At 36.2% G+C, this 19,610-nt stretch overlaps 1 protein-coding gene across 1 annotated transcript in view; it reads right to left on the reverse strand.

The window, feature by feature from the left end:
- Positions 1-1,832: 1,832 nt before the first annotated feature.
- SLC9A2 (solute carrier family 9 member A2) overlaps positions 1,833-19,610 on the reverse strand; it is a 44,381-nt gene continuing 26,603 nt past the window's right edge. The window contains exons 5-12 of the mRNA XM_081948436.1: positions 19,305-19,507; positions 18,539-18,628; positions 17,459-17,529; positions 16,988-17,149; positions 14,619-14,715; positions 10,888-11,013; positions 8,425-8,515; positions 1,833-4,188 (exon numbers count right to left, since the gene is read on the reverse strand). Of these exons, the coding sequence (XP_081804562.1) occupies positions 3,842-4,188; positions 8,425-8,515; positions 10,888-11,013; positions 14,619-14,715; positions 16,988-17,149; positions 17,459-17,529; positions 18,539-18,628; positions 19,305-19,507 (1,187 nt within the window). The 3' untranslated portion in view covers positions 1,833-3,841. The remainder of the gene's footprint in view (positions 4,189-8,424; positions 8,516-10,887; positions 11,014-14,618; positions 14,716-16,987; positions 17,150-17,458; positions 17,530-18,538; positions 18,629-19,304; positions 19,508-19,610) is intronic.

The following is a 19,610-nucleotide window of genomic DNA, read 5'->3' on the forward strand; positions in this document are numbered from 1 at the left end:
TCAGGCATGACTTGTGCGTGTTCCATCTAGACCGAGTTGTCTTAAGACTGGACCCGACATTCATACCGGTCAATAGCTGTTTCCACCGAGGTCAGGAGTTGACCTTACCTGATTTCTGTCCGTCTCCCCATCACGAGAGGGAGCGCAAGTGGCAACTCTTGATGTACGTCATGCCCTCAAGATCTACATCGACCGCACCGCCTCGTTCCGCCACTCGGAAGCTCTCTTCATCTCCTTTCGCCAGGCCTCCTTGGGTACCAAGGCTTCATCGTCTAGTCTGGGGTGCTGGATAAGAGCCTGTGTTAAACTGTCTTATGAACTTCAATCCATACAGGTCCCTGCAAACATTAAAGCTTACTCTACACGCAGCGCTGCAACATCTGCGGCTTGGTCCACTCAAGCCACCTTGGAAGAAGTCTGCCAGGCGGCCACCTGGGCGTCTCCCACAGTCTTCATACGTCATTACAAGTTGGACAAGTACGCGTCACCTGACGCAGCTTTTGGGTGCAGGGTGCTAAAACAAGTGCTTGTGCCCAAACGGACCTTTTTTACAATTTCCTATCCTAGTAGACAGCCCAGTCTTTGGTACGTCCCAGTCTGGCTGCTGTCTCTACTCTACCAGAAAATGAGCGTATCAGGTAAGAACCAATGCCCATTTCATTCTGCAAGTTTTCTATTAACAGGGTCCATGCTCGCAAATATATATACTTGGAAAAGGTTTTTTCTGCTAATGTTTCATATTCAATAGACTTTTCAAGTATGAGGACATCTGATGTTAGTGCTATTGATGGAATTTACTTTTGTGTGCTTTATGGATAGTCATTCCTATTTGAACTGGAGTGGGAGAGGTACCATTTCAGGTACATTTCTTAAGAAATGAGATATCCTTTTAAAAAATAAGTATTGATAGCTGACCTCTACAGAATTGGTCATCCAGTTTGGTTTGGTTTAACCATGAAAATATCAACCTTAATTCCTGTAAATTCCCCCCTCCCCCACCCCAGTCCTGTTAATCAGTCATTTTCTAGCATGCCAACTTTTCCTTAAATTCCATCAGTCAGGATTGTAATAATGTGGCAGAATTATTTCAGCTCTCCAAATGACCATAAAACATGGAAATTATAAATGTCGACAAAATAATATTAGACCTTCAATTCCTAAGTTCTTTTGTGAGTTTTTGAATTTTTAACCACTCTTATTAAGCTGTATGGCTGAGTCAAAATGGTTATAATTAGCAGATATTCCTTCATGTGGAAATAGTAGGTGATGGCCTGTAATGCAAATATGAATCAAAATTACAGGAGCAGGAAAGAAGTATATGTCTTGATAAGGGGTGGGTTCCTGCCAGTTCTAACCTCTTCTATAGAAGAGGTTCCACAAATCTACAGTGCTGTTTAGAACCCATTCCAGCTCCCTCCCACCGCCCGTCCGCACATCATCAAGATGAAGAGCGAGAGGAGGAATTCTGGGAGTTGAAGTCCACAAGTCTTAAAGCTGTCAAGTTTGAACACCCCTGGGGGGGGGTTCTAAAGGGTTAGGGGTGCAAGGGTCTTGTAACTTGACTTGCATGCTTCAAATGCCAGAAATTCTGAGCCAACATTTTGGTTGCTAAGCAAGAGTGTTGTTAAGTCAGTTTCACCACATTTTACAAGTTGGCCATGCCCACCCAGTCACATGGCTGGCAAGCCACTCCCATCTGGTCACATGGCCGGCAAGCCACTCCCACAAAACAGGCCACACCTACAGAAGAGGTTCTGAAAATTTTTGAAACCCACCACTGGTATTCATGAACAGTACACCAAAACTCCAAACCACTTCTAGAATGGTTTTAATAATAATTTCAAGAGGGTTGAAGTATGCTGCATTCCTGTATAACATGCCACCATATACTGGGTGAAAGTGTTAACATTGTACCAATAAATTAGGTTTGAATTTTCTCACATTGTCAATTTGGCTAATTCTACAAACGTTACTTTATCCTGTTTCCTAATATATATTGATAAAAGAACATTTATTCCCATTGCATCTTATCAATGTCCATCCAAAAGTCCAAGTAACTTTTATATTGTCAAAATGTTATCAGATTCTTCTCCAGAAAAGGTAATACATGGCCTGCATTAAAAGTAATAACATCAGCTGATTGCTGGTATATTTAAAACAATGTCTTTTATGTTGACAAGAACAGAGTTTTCTATTCTAAAAGACCAAAGACAGTTATTTGTGTATTTTCCAGTAGATGGCACTAAAGACCTTTTTTTCAGCCATTTAATGTTGAACTGAATTTCAGCTCAAAGCAACAGCAAACAATGCACCACAATATTGTTATTATGCTTAGGCAGCCTATGTCAAAAGTATAATTTCTCACCATCACATATTCTGGAGTCTCATTGCATTCTTTTTACTATTCATAGGACAATTTCATTTGTAAAGCAAATATTGATTAATTTAAGTCTATATTTCTAGAGTTCTATGAAGAAGAGCATATTATTAGGACCAATAACTGTTTGGAAAACACTTCTGATTTGTGTTGATATGGCCTACAGGCTAATCAATAAAGCTAATCTAATAATTTTTTTAATTTGTGATTATGTGTATGTATGTGGGTATGTACAATAAGTGCATTTTATTTATCTTTTTCTTCAAATGACTATTTTAAAGAAAAGAGATCATTAGTAATAGTGCATATGAAGAGAGTATTACAACAAGACTTTTATAGACATCCTGTTTGTCTTAAAGCAAAGATTATTTTAATTATATTGCTGCTTTTTAAAAAAAAATCTATCTAGGGACACATAATTTTAAAATAACTTCAATGTGTTTAAATAAATAAATAAACTTAAGATCATTAACTTAGTTGAAAGCATGATGATTGAAACGAGTTGTGCTATTTACATTTCTACAGGATATTAGAATTTGGACTTTGAAGGCAGCCTGAATATTATGTGAATTGATGAGCAGAATAATCTATGCATTATTATTAACAAATAATATAAACAGAAACAGTAAACAATGGTTTACAGAGGATTGTACCTTCTGAATACATGTGGGGGTAGGGGGAGAGGAGCATAATGAGCATGTTATGCTATTGTGATCCAAGTCCCCTGACCCATTTGGTACAGGTCATGTTGCATATGGACATACAAATAGGGAATGAAGCTTCATACAAGCTCCTATCAATATCCGTAAACAGATTTGTGATTCATAATAGCAAAGCAGAGGTAAGGATGTAAGGCGTAAAAAATTGTCAAGAAAATAGTTGACAACTGCTATGTTGGCTTTGTGGTTCAAGTATGCAGTTTTAATAATGTGCAAAATTTATTCCTGTTTACCTAAAAGTGAGCTCCTTTGGACCTTACAGAGTACATGTACAGGGATTATATCTCCAAATCAAGATAACCTTGTTTGTTCTTACAGAATCTTCTTTAAAGTAGCCCCTAACTTTAGTGTGCTGGCACATTGGATATATTTTAACAGGACGGGAATCTTTTTAGTGCAATTCCTAATTAAAATCTGACTTTGTTTAGGACTACCTCAAGTGATGGTCTGGATTTTTACAGTTCAGATCTGGTAGTCTTTCCTTTGAAGATAAAAAACATGTCAGGCATATGATATATAATAATTGATCAAAGTTGTCTTCATTGTATAATTTACATTATTTGGTCCCAGAGCAGATAAGAATTTCTTCCTACTTGATTTCTGTCTAGATTTTATTTCCTTCCTAACCCTCCCTCCCCCAACACACACACAGACAAGTCTAGGGCCAGATTTTGAATCCAACTGCTCTACTGCCATTTACTTCAAGCTAGTCTAGTATATGGGCTGTTTGGGTATTCATATCTGTTTAGTAATTATTGCTATAGTTATTCTCAGGTTTATCTCTTGGCTTTTCAGCTTTTGATGCCTGCCGGGCTAATCTAGGTGGTGGCAGGGGCTTGACTGATCTGTCATCTTCAGCTGATTCTTCATTCACTGTGCCAAATGGTGGCCTTGGCAACAGTGGTTGCCGGAAGCCTCTTGTTGTTCCTTGAGGGTAGCTCGTTGTGGCAGCATTGTCTCTGCCCGTTTCATTCTTCCACTCAATTCTGCATTGTTGCTGACGAAGTCTTTGATCTCTCAAAATTTTTCCCGCTTGGGATTTAAAATTCAGCACCATGGTATGGTCAGATTCAGATTCACTGCTGTCACTTACTGCAAATTTAAAATATATAGATAGGTAGATGGATAGATATATGTAGATACAAAATATAATAATATACTGTTGTAATATGTTATGGCACAAAAACAAAATTCTCAAGAATATTAAATATATTAAGTCAATTGGAATCATAGTCTTCAATGGCTATTCTTTGCTAACAAATGTAATCACATAGGGAGAAGAGCAATGTGCATTGGTTGGTACACTGAGTGGGAGCATATTTAATTGCCCAGAGTCACTCCTCATGAGACGGGTGGTTATATAACTGATTAATAAAAATAAATATGTAAATCTTTCTGTAGGATGGTACACAGTGGGTGGCAAGTTGCCAGATATCCACATTTTCTTGCTTATACAATGTGTATAATGAAGCTAATATATTTCGGTAAACATAGACATACTTAACCTGTGATCTACTTAAAATTCTAGGCACGCTCTTGTTTAGTGCCAATTTTGCATTTATTTCAAATGAGATTTTACAAAGAGAGCGTCAGTGAGAAGAAAGGTTAGTACCACCTTTAACCACATTAGGCCATAAATAGATCCAATACAGAAAAATAATAGGGAAAATTCTGTGAATGACCTTAAAGCACAAATTAGCTATGGAATATGAGCCATGTTTCACCTCATTTGCATAATTAACATCATCATTGTTATCGTTACTCATTTAAAGCAAAGCTGATTATATTATCTGAGAACTGGTACTTTTACTACAAAAATTCTAATGAACAAAGTTACTAGATTTATCTATATTACTAGATAAAAGTTGTTTGTCAAACCAAATGAAGTGTACCTTCTCACATCACAGTTTCATTAAAATAAGAGACAGTTGTACTTAAACACAAACCAACATTACCAGATTCATCCTTTTCATTAAGAGTTTTCTGGACTACCTTTTTATAAGACTAAACTATTGTTTTTCCTATTATGTAATTTTACAATAACGCAATTGTAGTTCTCTGGAACTTTATTGCTTCAATTGCTAATCTTTAAGTAAACACTGGTGCAAAAAAAGACAATAAGCAACATCATACTTGTGTTACAATATATACAGAACTGTTCTTATAGTGAATGAAAAGAAACAGATAAAAGAACACAACATTGTCATAATTCAGCTTTTTTCACCAAAGAAAACTTTAAAATTTGTATGTTTTTAAAATATAAACATCCTAAGTATAAACCTAGTACTGTATAATGCAAGATTTTTATTAACATTTGGTTACGGTAAGTTCTCCAGGTTACCAAAGCAGCCATTTCAAAGAGAAAAGGCTACAGACTCTACTTTGCTTGAAAACTATGTCCACATGACATTTTTCAGCACTATATGTTATTGAATATTCTAGTTAAAGGATTTGAAAAATATTAGCAATTTTAGGATAAATAGTGAAAGCACACAATATGATGAATCTGTGAGATCCAAAGAATTGCACTATATGGACAGGAACAGTTTGAACTTGTAATCCTTTATATAGCTGTTTGAATAATAGTATTGAAATCAATACCCTTTTAAAAAACAGTTCATGACATAATCTCCAATCCAATCATAAGAAGGGCTTGTTCAAATCTTTGGACATCTCCAAATTAGCTCAGGTTATAGTCTTTGGAAAGCAATTCAAGAAAACTACAATAGTTTCTTTTACAGAATTGAAAGTGTTACAACAAAATCTCCAATAAATCTCTTACTCTTATTTCTGGCCAAACAGGTTTTGCAGGATTCTTTTTTTTAATCAACAATAGGACTAAATAGATGGGTGTGTATAATAATAGGCAGTGATAATGCCATCATAGTCACATCCAGGATTTGCTCAATTATGCCGAATGCTCTCAAGTGAGCCCATCTTAACCTACTAAATTCTAGCAAAATTTTCTCCATCTTACAAACAGAAAATAGAAGGCATTGCAATCATGCTGAAATTGTGCTATAAGGAAACTTCATAGCACATGTCCTTAAACATACAGGTATGGTGTACAACTTCACATAGTCTGTAAGTACCCCTGTGGTAGGCCCAAATACTGTAAGAAATTGATGAAGTAATATTAGGGTTTCTCTCTAGTATGAAATGAGTAAGAACACAGTAGCCAATTATTAGAATAACTGACTGCACATTTTATTATAAACAATATATGAGCACCCATGCACAACATTATGGATTCAAACTACATAACTTGACAAAGAAAGTGTATATTAGGTAAGACAGAAGAGGAAGAAGAAAATACAATCCACATATATACTACACAAAAACATTGAAAGGAGAGAAACAAATAGTTGGGAAAGTTAGTTACATGCACGAACAGAGAATCAGAAATGTAAACACTGTCTATGCTAGGGTATATAGTTTATTTTTACAAAGGAAGAGACAAACAAGAATTTAAAAGAGACAAAAACCCAAAATTTATGTATGATTTCTTCCAAAGCAAGTGTGTAATAATGATGATATAAATTAGAAAATTGGTTCTTACATAAAATACTACTGACTTGTAGTGTTTAGTCTGGTAACCTAATGTGGCTGAAATGCAAAAAAGCCTCTCCCATCTTTTTTAAACATTAATGTTTTTTAAAAAACATTCTAAATGTTTTATTGTTTTAATACTTGTGATATCATTTGGTAGGATTCACCATATGAAAAATTGCTTGGTTGCTGGCTTCATTTATTATATTATATTTATATTTACTACCGTTATCTACAATCTGTTATATATGCTGTATCCCAAACTGTTAAGAGAAATCCTGGAGTTTCTTCCAACTGACAACAGTCAAAGGCTGTGATAGGAAGGCATAGACAAATAATAGACTCTGACATAATCAGGAACAAATTATACATGACAGACAAATACATGACAGAGAACATAAACATGTGACCCAGTGAAGTCAGAAATCCTTTGCAGTTCTTTAGAATAGGAAGAAGCACCTGGAATCAACAGAACTAACAGGCTTAATCCCAAGCAGTTGTGAGTCGCTTGCATAATTCTCAATAGTCTACCATCTCTTCTATAGATCCCAGGGAATATCTGCAATGTAGGTTGTACATCTTTTGATACTGAAATATTGTGATTGCAAATGTCTAATCCCATCCTCAGAACACCCTTGCCAGAGGTTTTACAACACTGGAACAGATCATTCCACTTATCAGAGGTAGTTGTCTACTATTTTACAACTGTAAACCTATATCGGGGACAGCTCAATTCCATCATTTTTGCCAAGGTTGGAGTGGGAACTATATAGTCAGGTTTTTTTTATTGTTTAACACATTTCTGGGTGTTGGAAATGACTTTTAAAGTTTTCCATGGCATGGATCCAGGTTATGCCAATGAGGGTTGGTCCGCCCCAATCGTGCCAGCAGATTTGCTAGGATATTTTGGTTGATGGAATCCAGAACAGCCTTCAGTACCATCGCACCTGCCTATTGGAGCACCTTGCCTCCTTCCCCCTGAATAAAGTCAGTTCCCACCCTTCTGATCTTCAGCTTAAAGACCTGGATTTGCCACCTGACACAGGACTGCAGTGGGGGTGGAGGGCGCTTCACATTGGAGATGGTTGATAGATTAATAACAAATCTCACATTCTCCCTGCTTATCCTACTCCCTCACCATCTTTAAGTTAGGCTTGTGTATTTATATTTTTATAGTATTTATTTGTATTGTATATATGTTTTGTATAGTTCTATCCTTTTAATATTGTAAGCCACCCAGAATTACCCTGTGGTAAAATGGGCAGCCAATAAATTTAATAAATAAATAAATATATCAAGACCACACTTTTATTTAACTTATTACTTTATTCTTGACAAGGGTTTTCATTGGCCGAATAAAAAGTAGCACCTAGTTGAGTTCTATGTTCTATAAATGAGTAAGAAATATTCAGGGATATATGTGTGCATGTATGCAAAGATCCCGTATTTCTATAGATAACTCTGGTATCTATAATTGTAGATTGTACAATTAAAGACTGTATGTGCCATTTTGCACCCCTTCTATCATGCCTAAATAAATCTTTGCTTTGTATAGAGTCATAGATAAAATTAAAACTTATAATCAGGAAAAAGCTTTCTAGAAACAAGACATGGAAGAACACATTTGAAATGGTAGTGAAACTATATCTGATATAAATATACAAAACATAAAACTAGTGTAGAACTGGATAAGAACAATTTATAATTTAATTAACTATATTATATGGCAGTGAAAATGCTGAATAATTCATTCTTCTTTTTATTCCAAAACTGCATTACCTTTAAAGGAGGATTGATTTCTTTTCCGTGTTTTCTCTGCAAGTTTAGTATTTTTAGGTAGTGATAAGTAACGTGGTGATTTCATGTGCACCTGCAAAAAGAAGCATAAAATGTGTTCAGGCAGAAAGAAATACATACAAGTCAAATATTAGTATAGCTTCTCATTGAATAGAAATCTGTGTAAGGAGCATTCTACTCATTTTAAAATGGAAAAAAAGATATATGTACATTTAGTTCTAACAATTGCCATGTATTCAGTTTTAGGTTGGAAGAAAAGAGAAATCCTATTTAATCAACCACCCACTGCTGTTGTACTAAGATCAGAACAAAAATCCAAATCACTAACATCCTAATATCTTTTAAATGATCCTAAAACCATCAATCTCTGCTTCTCCTTGAAATAATATCTGTTAAGTACCTCCACACAAAACTTTCCCAACATAGGATTGCTGGAAATGCTGAGGTAAATAGTCACCCATAGGGGTAGCTTCTAAAGGGTGAGGACTCTCCAATTCCTTTTTAAAAGAAATTGTATTTCAAGTGGCATTTTAAAGGTAATTGTTAAATGAGGGCTGTAGTAACATCAAGTAGTAGCTCACCAAGTGAAGCTTTTTGTGAGAGCAATGATCATCGACATCTATATATGGCAACTTCCCTATATTAAATGGGTGAAATGTCACTCACTGTTAATCTACCAAAGAAAGACTTATTGCTTGAAAAAGATTGGTCTTAGCCTGGCATCAGAGGACAAAGCGCCTGGCAACTAAGCGCTATAGCTTTTAAGTCCATACACTTAAGAGCCTACATAGAATTGATTTAATTGGATTTAGAATAGAGTAGAGTAGAATAGAATAGAATAGAATAGAATAGAATAGAATAACAGTTGGAAGGGACTTTGGAGATCTTCTAGTCCAACCCCCTGCTTAGGCAGAAAACCCTATACCACTACAGACAAATGGAGACAAGTTGTCCCATTGATTAATTGTTCTGTCAGGAAATTTCTCCTCGGTTCTAAGTTGCTTCTCTCCTTGATTAGTTTCCACCCACTGCTTCTTGTTCTACCCTCAGGTTCTTTGGAGAATAGCTTGACTCCCTCTTTGTGGCAGCCCCTGAGATATCGGAACACTGCTATCATGTCCCCCCAGTCCTTCTTTTCATTAAACTAGGCATACCCAGTTCCTGCAACCATTCTTTATATGTTTTAGCCTTCAGTCCCCTAATCATCTTTGTTGCTCTTCACTGCACTCTTTCTAGAGTCTCAACATCTTTTTTACATCGTGGCGACCAAAACCGAATGCCATATTCCAAGTACGGTCTTACCAAGGCATAAAGTGGTATTAACATTTCACTTGATCTTGATTCTATCCCTGTTTATGCAGCCTAGAACTGTTTTGGCTTTTTTGGCAGCTGCTGCACACTGCTGGCTCATATTTAAATGGAGTCCCCTAGGACTCCAAGATCCCTCTCACAGTTACTACTATTGTGCAAGGTACTACATATACTGTACCTGTGCATTTTGTTTTTCTCTTGTTATTTAAGAATTTAGATTCTCCTTTGCCTTCTATATTTTATTTATCCCACTGTAACCCACTTTTTCATAAAGAAAACTCATTCAGCACTATTCATCAAAACTTTCACTTCTCTGCCTAGCTGGTCCAGCAGGATTCAAAGATTCTATATCTGAAATTATTAGGTGCAACAAACAGGATAGATTTTGAAGCCCATGCATTATAAGCAAGGCAGCTAAATCTTACTACTTCGGCGCAACAAAACTGGCTGTTGATACTCTTATTTTTTAGATATGCTCAAGAGTTGTTTAAACATGATCTCCTTAAATTCATTTAATTCATGATGTACACAGTTGTAATATCACTTTTACCATAGACAGTAAATTAATTTGCAAAAGCAAATCAGAGGACAGGAGAAAAGAGGAGAGGGGTGTGTTATTGCCATTAAAGATGGATTGTTTTTATTCTCTACATTCAAATAAAGATATAAGATTAGTCTTAATTTGACTAAGTAATATTTATTCCTCCCAAATGTTAATAAAATGACTAATAAAATCTAGTGTTACAGATGTTTGGTTTACTAATCCAAGTATATAGTGATATATCTTGTAAACATTTTTAATTGTTCACTAAGTGGAAATAGCTGCCCTTACAAAAACATTTAGAAGCTCTCATTATAAAGAAATAAATATATGAAACCAAAATAGTGGTCACTCTCAATCTCCCATGGAAGATGTATAGTACTTGTCCCCAAAAAACTGCTTTAATTCATTGATACCTTTCATTGATTTCACATATTATCTTGTGTTATCTTGAAAACGAATCAGTAATTAGTGATACAACTTATTGACAATTATCTAGAGGCCTAAGTGCTTCGTTGATATAGTAAAATACATTGTTTAATAAAATCCCATGTAAAATATATTAAATATATATATATGTATAATATAAGTACTGGTCTTGACAAACTGTTGCTCTTCCTAATGCTCTCCCTTAGGCTATGTCGGCGACGAATCAAAATTTCTTTGGCTTGCTTTTCATTTGCATCTTCAGCAAGACTATATCTATTATATGATGGCGTCTGCAACAAACAAATAAGAAAATATATGCTTTAAAATATATTAATAATGGCGGTTCTGATGCAGAAGATTCCTGCATCATATTTTGTTTTTAAGGTATCTCAAAAACATAACTTAAAAGCATAGTTAGCATAATGAAACACCTGAAAATGATGCAATATTCCAAAAGTAATTCATTATTTTGATAGCTTTCTTTAGTACCACAATTTGCTTTAATAACATAGAAGTTAAATATCAGAAATATCAATAATCACACAAATATTTATATAACCCAGCCTATTTGATATGTAAGATGAGGCAGAGATACACTGTCGTATGGCTAGATTAAAAAAAGAAAAGCAAACATCACTAAACTGTTTTCCACGCAAAGCTGAGATGCTCTCTAACTGATATTGGGAGAATAGAATTCCCACACTTTCTAAGCCTCAATTTTTATTTAGCTTTTTATTTCGCATTCATTACTGTATATATAACTCAAAGCAATGAACATATACTCTTTCTTCCTCCTATTTTCCCACAACAAGAATCCCGTGAAGTACTGTAGATTGGACTGAGAGAGAGAATGATTGGCCCAAAGTCATCCATCCAGCTTTCATGCCTGAGGTTGGACTAGAACTCACAGTCTTCCTGTTTCTAGGCCAGCACCTTAACCATTATACCAAACATACCCTCTATTAACTGTTTTGCAGAAGATTCTGTCTTATTAAAAGGTCGTGGGTAAGTGCTATTTAAACCTCTGAGTTATAGTGGTCCATAGGTTTATTCCAATGGTGGATTGCTAGCCAGTTTACTACCGGTTCGCTCATGCTCGCACATGCTCTCATGTGCATCCAGCCAGGTGGGCAGAGCCTCCCACCACTGCCACTACCAGTTCAGCCGAACCGGGAACAACCCACTTCTGGTTTGTTCCACCATGGAAGAACTCTTTGTGTCCCCAATCCTTGGACAAGGACTCGGATTCTCTCCAGATTCAAAAAGTATACCAAAGGGATCAAGAGATGGAGTTGAAGATATCCAGGAGCCAAGTCTGCAGGCTTCAGAACTTGAAACACTGAATTAAATTGTTCTACCTGGAGGCTTATTAGGAGCAAAGGCGGGATCACACCACAGGGGTAATTCCAATATCATATGACTAATAGCTCTCAAGTGCCAGCATGCAAGTTGCTTCATTCTGTACCAATTGAAGTTTCCAAATGGCCTTCAGAGGAATGGCCATATAAAGTTCATTGCACAATCACTTCTGATGTGATACAGGTATGAATTTATTATTACAGGGCTCCCACTCATGTATTTCCCTAAAGGTATTGTGGCCCGTCCCCACCTGCATTTTGCAACATTGTACTTTTCCTGCCAAAGTACTGTTGGCCCTGATTGATAGTGGATGATGGCGGATAAATATATACATATTATATTTAGGTCTGATTATTACTACATTATTATGGTTGTTATTTTTGTTGTGTTGATTTTGATTAATTAGGGCAGTTCATAAATATGATAAATAAATAATGTGAACAATATAATATTATGCACCAGCCAAAGTTGGGCAAACGCTTCCCTGATTATAGGATCCAACAGCAGCTATGATTTGAGGTCAACTCTCAGAAGCCTACTCCTTCAAAAGAAATAATGTCCCATCCAGAGTTATAACTGGAAAATGGCAGTTCTGTCCTCATCTCATCCAAGCCTCTACAGCCTCCAGGCACAGGGTCATGGTGTCTATGGCCTGGCCAGGGATGGAAATATATATGCTAATAATCATCCCAAACCTACAGGCAAACTGTGCCAGGCAATTAAAGCGTCTGCTGGAAAAAGTCACATTATCAAGGATCCTTTGGATAGGACTGTATTTTAAAGATGAAAGTGTTTGCATGACTAGACTTTCATGGTGTTATCATTCAGATTAATTGGAGTATGAAACTAACCCAGTGGTGGGTTTCAAAAATTTTTAGAATGTCTTCTGTAGGTGTGGCCTGCTTTGTGGGAGTGGCTTGCTGGCCATGTGACTGGGTGGGAGTGGCTTGGCAGTCATGTGACTGGGTGGGCATGGCCAGCTTGTAAAATGTGGTGAAACTCACTTAACAACGCTCTTCCTTAGCAACCAAAATGTTGGCTCAGAAACTCAGGCATTTGAAGCATGCAAGTCTTAAAGCTGTCAAGTTACAAGACCCTTGAACCCCTAACCCTTTAGGAAAAAAACCCCAGGGGTGTTCAAACTTGATAGCTTTAAGACTTGTGAACTCCCAGAATTCCTCCTCCAATCATGTTGGCTCAGGAACTCTGGCATTGAAGCACGCAAGTCTTGAAGCTGTCAAGTTACAAGACCCTTGCACCCCTAACCCTTTAGGAAAAAAAACCCAGGGGCGTTCAAACTTGACAGCTTTAAGACTTGTGGACTTCAACTCCCAGAATTCCTCCTCTCGCTCTTCATCTTGATGATGTGCGGATGGGCAGGGGGAGGGAGCTGGAACCAGTTCTAAACGGCACTGTAGATTTGTGGAACCTCTTGTATAGAAGAGGTTAGAACTGGCAGGAACCCACCCCTGAACTAACCCTAACTTTCAAGACATGCAGCCTACTGCTTGAATGTATGTTTGTTTGAGTTGGGAATCCCCCTGGGTATTCAGAAGTATGCTTGAATCTTATTTCAGTGAAAAAATACAACAATCATCACAGAAAAGTTTAATTCTATCCTTCACCACATGGAGCCTCAGATAATCTGCTCAACAGCGACTGATGAAGGGGTGGGATTCTACCGGTTTGGCCGAACCGGTAGCTCCAACGGCCAGCTGAGAGCAAACTGCTTCGCTCCAACGATCGTGCCCGCCCCTACACTATACTGACTTATATCTTCTCAGCTGATTCGCGCAGCAAAGCGGATTTCCACACCTCAGCTGTGTTACCACCTCCCCGGCAGTAACGCGGAAGGTAAGTATTCTTAAAACTGCATGTGCGCGCAGAGTGTGCGTCAGGCACATGCGCGCACAAAACGCACATGCGAAGTACGCAATCACCAAACTGGTTGTTAAGCTGGCAGGATCCCACCACTGGACTGATGGCCTGTAGGTTATACCCCTGTAGGTGGGGTTTTTGCTAGAAGTAAGGGGGAAATTATCAGTTTCTTCTCTCCACCCTCAAAACAGACAGACAGACACACACACACACAGACACAAACACACACACACAGAGAATTACAGAACTCTGCATTGGCAATGAACATTCAGCTATTTTGTTGTTCTTTACAGGTATCTGCCCTTCCTAGCAAACAAAATAAACATTGGTAAGTTTCTACTGCAAGTCAATGAGAAATCTGGGGAGGGGGGCAGTTTGAAAACAGTTCCAACTGTCTTTTTCAAATGTTTCTTAAGTTTTTTTGTATAAACGTAATTATTTCTCTTTGTTGCATAACAATTCATCACTTTTCTTATTCAATAAAACTAAATACATTCCTTTGGAGATAAATTCCATTGATTGCAATGGAAATTATTTCTCCATACACATCTTAAATTGGCATGCTACTGTTTTTACTGGAAAATGAAAAAAAATGCTGTCTGAAAAAGTAGATGTAGCCACACCAAGGTATTATTCTAATATCTTGTTGTCTACTTACTCTTTGTCGTATCTGATACAGATTCTTTGTTAAAATCTCTCTTATGTTATCCATTTGGCCAGAATAAGGTAGATTTATTTTTTGTCCTTGAGGCTCACTGTTGTAACAGGAGATAAAATATAGAGATAAACAGATAATCCATTTGAATAATATGAATTATACATTTTTTCAAAGATAGAAACACGTTTTTTAAAAAAGAAAATATATTTATCATGTGTTACATAAAAAAAAACAAATTTGGTTAATATTGAGTTAACCATGTCAATAATGTGGATCTGAAATTTATTTAAACTGCAAATTGATAAAATGTTAAATAAATCTACAATTTTCCCAAGTAAGTTGATCCATAGTCTTTCATTCATGAATATTTGAGAATTTAATTCAAATTCATAATTCATATCAATGTCAACTGATTATAGAATTAATAATACCTTATGCCTGTTAACACATTTTACTCAATTAAATTTAAATATATTTTAAATTATTTTTCAATATACCATAAATTTTGTTCTGAAAAGCTGAAGGTATTTCCTGGTAAATTGTGTTGTATCACAGTAACAAGTTCTTAACAAACTTTTAGCAGTAAAAGTTTTCTATATTAATCCTTTTAAGACACTTTAAATTACTATGAGCTTCAGAAACCCCTATGGTCATCTCCTCTATATATGTAATACCCCCATCCACACCTAAGCCCTCACTTTGATGATATTTCATAAACAACTCAAAGCTTCAGTGAAGTTTGGGACCCAGGTGTGAGTGCCTTTATTAAGTTTTTTTTTCTTTTTGGTTATATTCATCAGGTTTCTTTGTGGTTGGTTGTTCCTTTGTACTTCCTTCTTGGATTAAGGTAGTTTACGGTTTACGGTTTACGGTTTATTTAATTTATAGACCGCCCCCTCTCCCCATAGGGACTCGGGGCGGTGTACAGACTGTTCATGATCAAAACAACAGAAACATAACATAAGACATAGAACAAAAACAACACACACATACTGTCTGTATATAAAACCCCAAAACCAATTTAAATAATTAAAACAATTTTAAAACCCATTTAAAACCCTAATATAAAATTTAAAAAGCCATCCAGGAAAGTTAGTAATAGATGTTAAGTGCAATTACGAGTATAATTATAATTAGGCCAGACCAGCTGCTCGAAACAGGTGGGTCTTGAGTTTCTTGCAAAAGGAGCGGAGATCAGAGGTGGTTCTAATATCGGGGGGGAGGTCGTTCCAGAGGGTTGGGCCCATCACAGAGAAGGCCCTACTCCTAGGCACCGCCCACCCGCACTGTTTAGCGGAAGGTACCCGGAGAAGACCCTCTCTGTGAGAGCGGATTGGTCGCAGGGATGTATATATATCAATTTCTGTCTCTATCCCTAATTCTGCCACTTCATTATAGAAAATACAATTACCTGAAACTCTAATCTTACATACATGCAAAAACACCTAGGCACACACAAACAAACCAATTCAGTCTATAAATCAGTGATAACTCTGTTTCTCCCACAGGAAGGATTTTTGGCTGGGGATTTGGGGAAGTTGTATTCCCTAAATAATTGGAAGGTAACAGATGGGAGGGGGGAGAAGGCTTTTTCTTAGCTGCTCTAGGTGTTTAGTCTCCCAGTTAAACTTGCATTAAGTTTGTATATTTGCGAAGCTCATGACTAGAGCTGTCCAGTGTTGCGAGTATAAACAGGAGCAATGTCCTGATTTTATACACTCCTTAAAGAGCACAACAGGTACTTTATTTATTTTATTAAATTTATTGGCTGCCCGTCTACAAAGTAACAAAGTAACTCTGAGTAGCTTAGAATATTAAAAAATAAAACAATATAAATAAAATACTTCAAAAAAATAAATATAAAATACAAAATGTAACAGCTAAAAGATGGGAAGGGATAGGATAGGGGGAGGAGCAACATTTTTTTTTAGGAGGGGACAAATCGTAGCCTCCTTAAAATGCCGCAGAAATATCCCTTCCTGCAGTAATGAATTAATCATTGCCTGAACCCACCAGCTAATCATGGTATGGAGGCTTTACCCATCCAGGAGGGACAAGGATCTAACTGACAGGTTGTGGTGGTGACAGCATCGAGGTCCCTTCATCAGGCCCAACAAGGTCAAACTTTCCCCAGATTGATTTATAAAAACCAAAATATTTTCAATGTTATTCCTAATGTTCACTTCCATACGTGTTTTTACTTCTGATTTGTTTTCTGTTTGTATTTTATTATTAACTAATGGAAAGGTTTGAAAGTAAATTGTTGAGCTCCTTTTTATCTTTTCTTGGGCTACAAGGAAGTAAAGAATTCAACTTCAGTGCTTTTAAGAGTTATACTCTGATATTGCTCCATATTTCTCTCTACTTACTTGATAGAAGCTAGAGATGGAACTGTGCTTAACATCCCATTCTCTGCCATTTCAATGGCATGTTTTATTTCCAATTTCTTGTACAGAGTAACAATACTTGATTTTGGTTGTTTTTCCTTAATTAAAAGTCTTCTTAGGTATTTCTTATCAAATTTTATAAACCTATAAGAAGCAAGAGCCATTCCATTAATTAGTTTAAAATGAATTGAAACTGCAGCAAATTTCTCTTTGTTCTTATAAATTATTCTGACTATAGACATTTAGAGAATTCGTTTCTAACTAAAATGACATTTTGAATTTGTGACAGAAATAAAGCAAAATTAAATATTCATGTTTTCTGAAACAAAATAATTCTTAAACTTAATTGAAGTATGTGTTTGTAAAGTTAGTAATATTGAAAATGTAAATATTAAATAATACATTGGCTTTTTCCACTTGTTCTTTTAGATCATTAGTAAATAAGCTACTTACTTATCTCTCCAAAAGTTGTGACCCCAGTGTCCACACACATCTTCAACACCAGCCTTGATATGGTCAAAGAACTAGAAGGGGGGGGAGTTATTACATTATTATTAAACAAAGGTATATATTACTTGTTTCTGTAAGAAAAAAATATCTTGATTTTATACCCAATAAAATTTCAATACCAAAATAAAAATGAATTTTATGAGATAAATTGTTATCCAATACAATTGTTTTTAAAATCAACAATAAACGTATCTGAAAAATACCATATTTTTGTAGTATAAGACGCACCTTTTTCCCTCAAAAAAGAGACTGAAAATCTGGGTGCGTCTTATACACTGAATACAGCATTTTTTGCCTCCTGAAACCCTGTCCCCTTCACCAAAATGGCCATGCACAGCCTTTAGGAGGCTTTCAGAGTGCTCCTGGGGGCTGGGGAGGGCAGAAATGAGCAAAAAAATTGGATGTTTTTTGCTCAATTTCCCCCTCCACACACCCTCCAGGAGCACTCTATAAGCCTCCTAAAGGCTATGCATGCCCTTTTTTGACAAAAAACGGGCCCATTTTTGTGAAAAACAGGCCCCTTTTTTGCTTGTTTTTGCCCCTTCAACTGCCAGGAGCACTCTACAAGCCTCCTAAAGGCTATTCATGCCCTTTTTGGGGTGGGGAACAGTCCCGTTTTCACGTTTTTCAGAGGTCTGAAGCGTGCAAAAACTTTTTTTAAAATTTGCCTCTTCAAAATCTTGTTGTGTCTTATACTCCGAAAATAATAGTCAAGACCGACTTGATGGAACATAATTAATTAAAGCACATTATAAATGTTACATGATCACCACTTGAAAAGGAAAGTCCCTCCAATTGAACATGATGTTGTTATCTAGATGTACATCTTTTTCTCAGTGCATGGCACCCTTCATGTCTCAGTTTTTCACAGAGCCTCTAGGCCAAAATAAGTAACAGAAGTTTCATTTATTAAATAGTTGTCCAAATTTAAAAACATAAAATATCACAACATGCACATTTTGAGAATCATGGTTCTGTGCATTTCCCAAATGGCATTTAATTCACCTCAACCTGCAAACATACCCGACAGTAGATTTCCTCACTGACTGCTGGTTGCTTCTTATTTGATCTTTTGACATCAAGAAAGTCCACTAGTGGGCGAATTGTCATTCCCTGTATAAAACAGCAGAAAAAATACATGACAGTCACTTCAGCTCAGCATGATTTGCCATTATGTCATTTTCATATTCTGTTCAATTTGCATTTTAATAAATGAGTGGTCAGTGTATAGCATTATACTACAAATATTTGAAAGGAAAATACATTTGTGTTGTGAAAGGAGATGCAGTTTGAGGAAAGATTTCACATTGTACTGATTGATTATTTTTTTGTTGAACAGAATTAGATAAAGTTTACAAGGGGACTTAAGTGTAAGGAAAGATACCAGAAAATATTTCAATATATCAAGACAGGAGCTGATTACTTCACAAATTAGAAAAATTATCTGACATCCAAGAGGATAGAGTTTTGTAATGTTGAACAAATCAGTACAAGAATATACTGAATGAAGAATGACAAGCAAGGCAGGCATCAGAAATAAAGCTGAAGATGTAGGCCTAGTTCATAGGATAGATGAGGTTATTGTTCATCAATATGATGAGATTTCGAAGAAGGCTTTGACACAAATCTGAGAAGTTCAGTCACTGACATTCGCAATTTCTGACAACATAATCTGTTATTTTCTTTTTTGTGTGACACTTTAAAGTATTGTGAATTGGACAAATTGCAGATTTTCTACGAAAAGAATTATTGGTCATATTGTACATGTAACTATTGGGAATATTCTTACCTGAATGAACACGGTAAAGAAGATCACTACGATAGCAGCGGTAATGAAAAGCTTCTTTCTAGGAAAAACAGTAGAAGGGAGCAGGAAGACCAGAGAAAAACATATAGCTCCTCGGAGGCCTCCATAGGCGATAATGAACTGGTCTTTAAATGTTAAAGGAATTGTCCGAAATACATTTATTACCTGAGTCAATGCAAAAACTCCTAAAAAAAAAGACAAACACATACAAAAATTGGTCATGGTATCCTAACCAGCTTCAAAATTTAGGAACAAAAGCTACAGTGTTATATCAGTTGTCTTCCTATT

Source organism: Natrix helvetica (assembly GCF_964273705.1).
Source record: "Natrix helvetica genome assembly, chromosome: 3".
Taxonomy (NCBI): Eukaryota; Metazoa; Chordata; class Lepidosauria; order Squamata; family Natricidae; genus Natrix; species Natrix helvetica.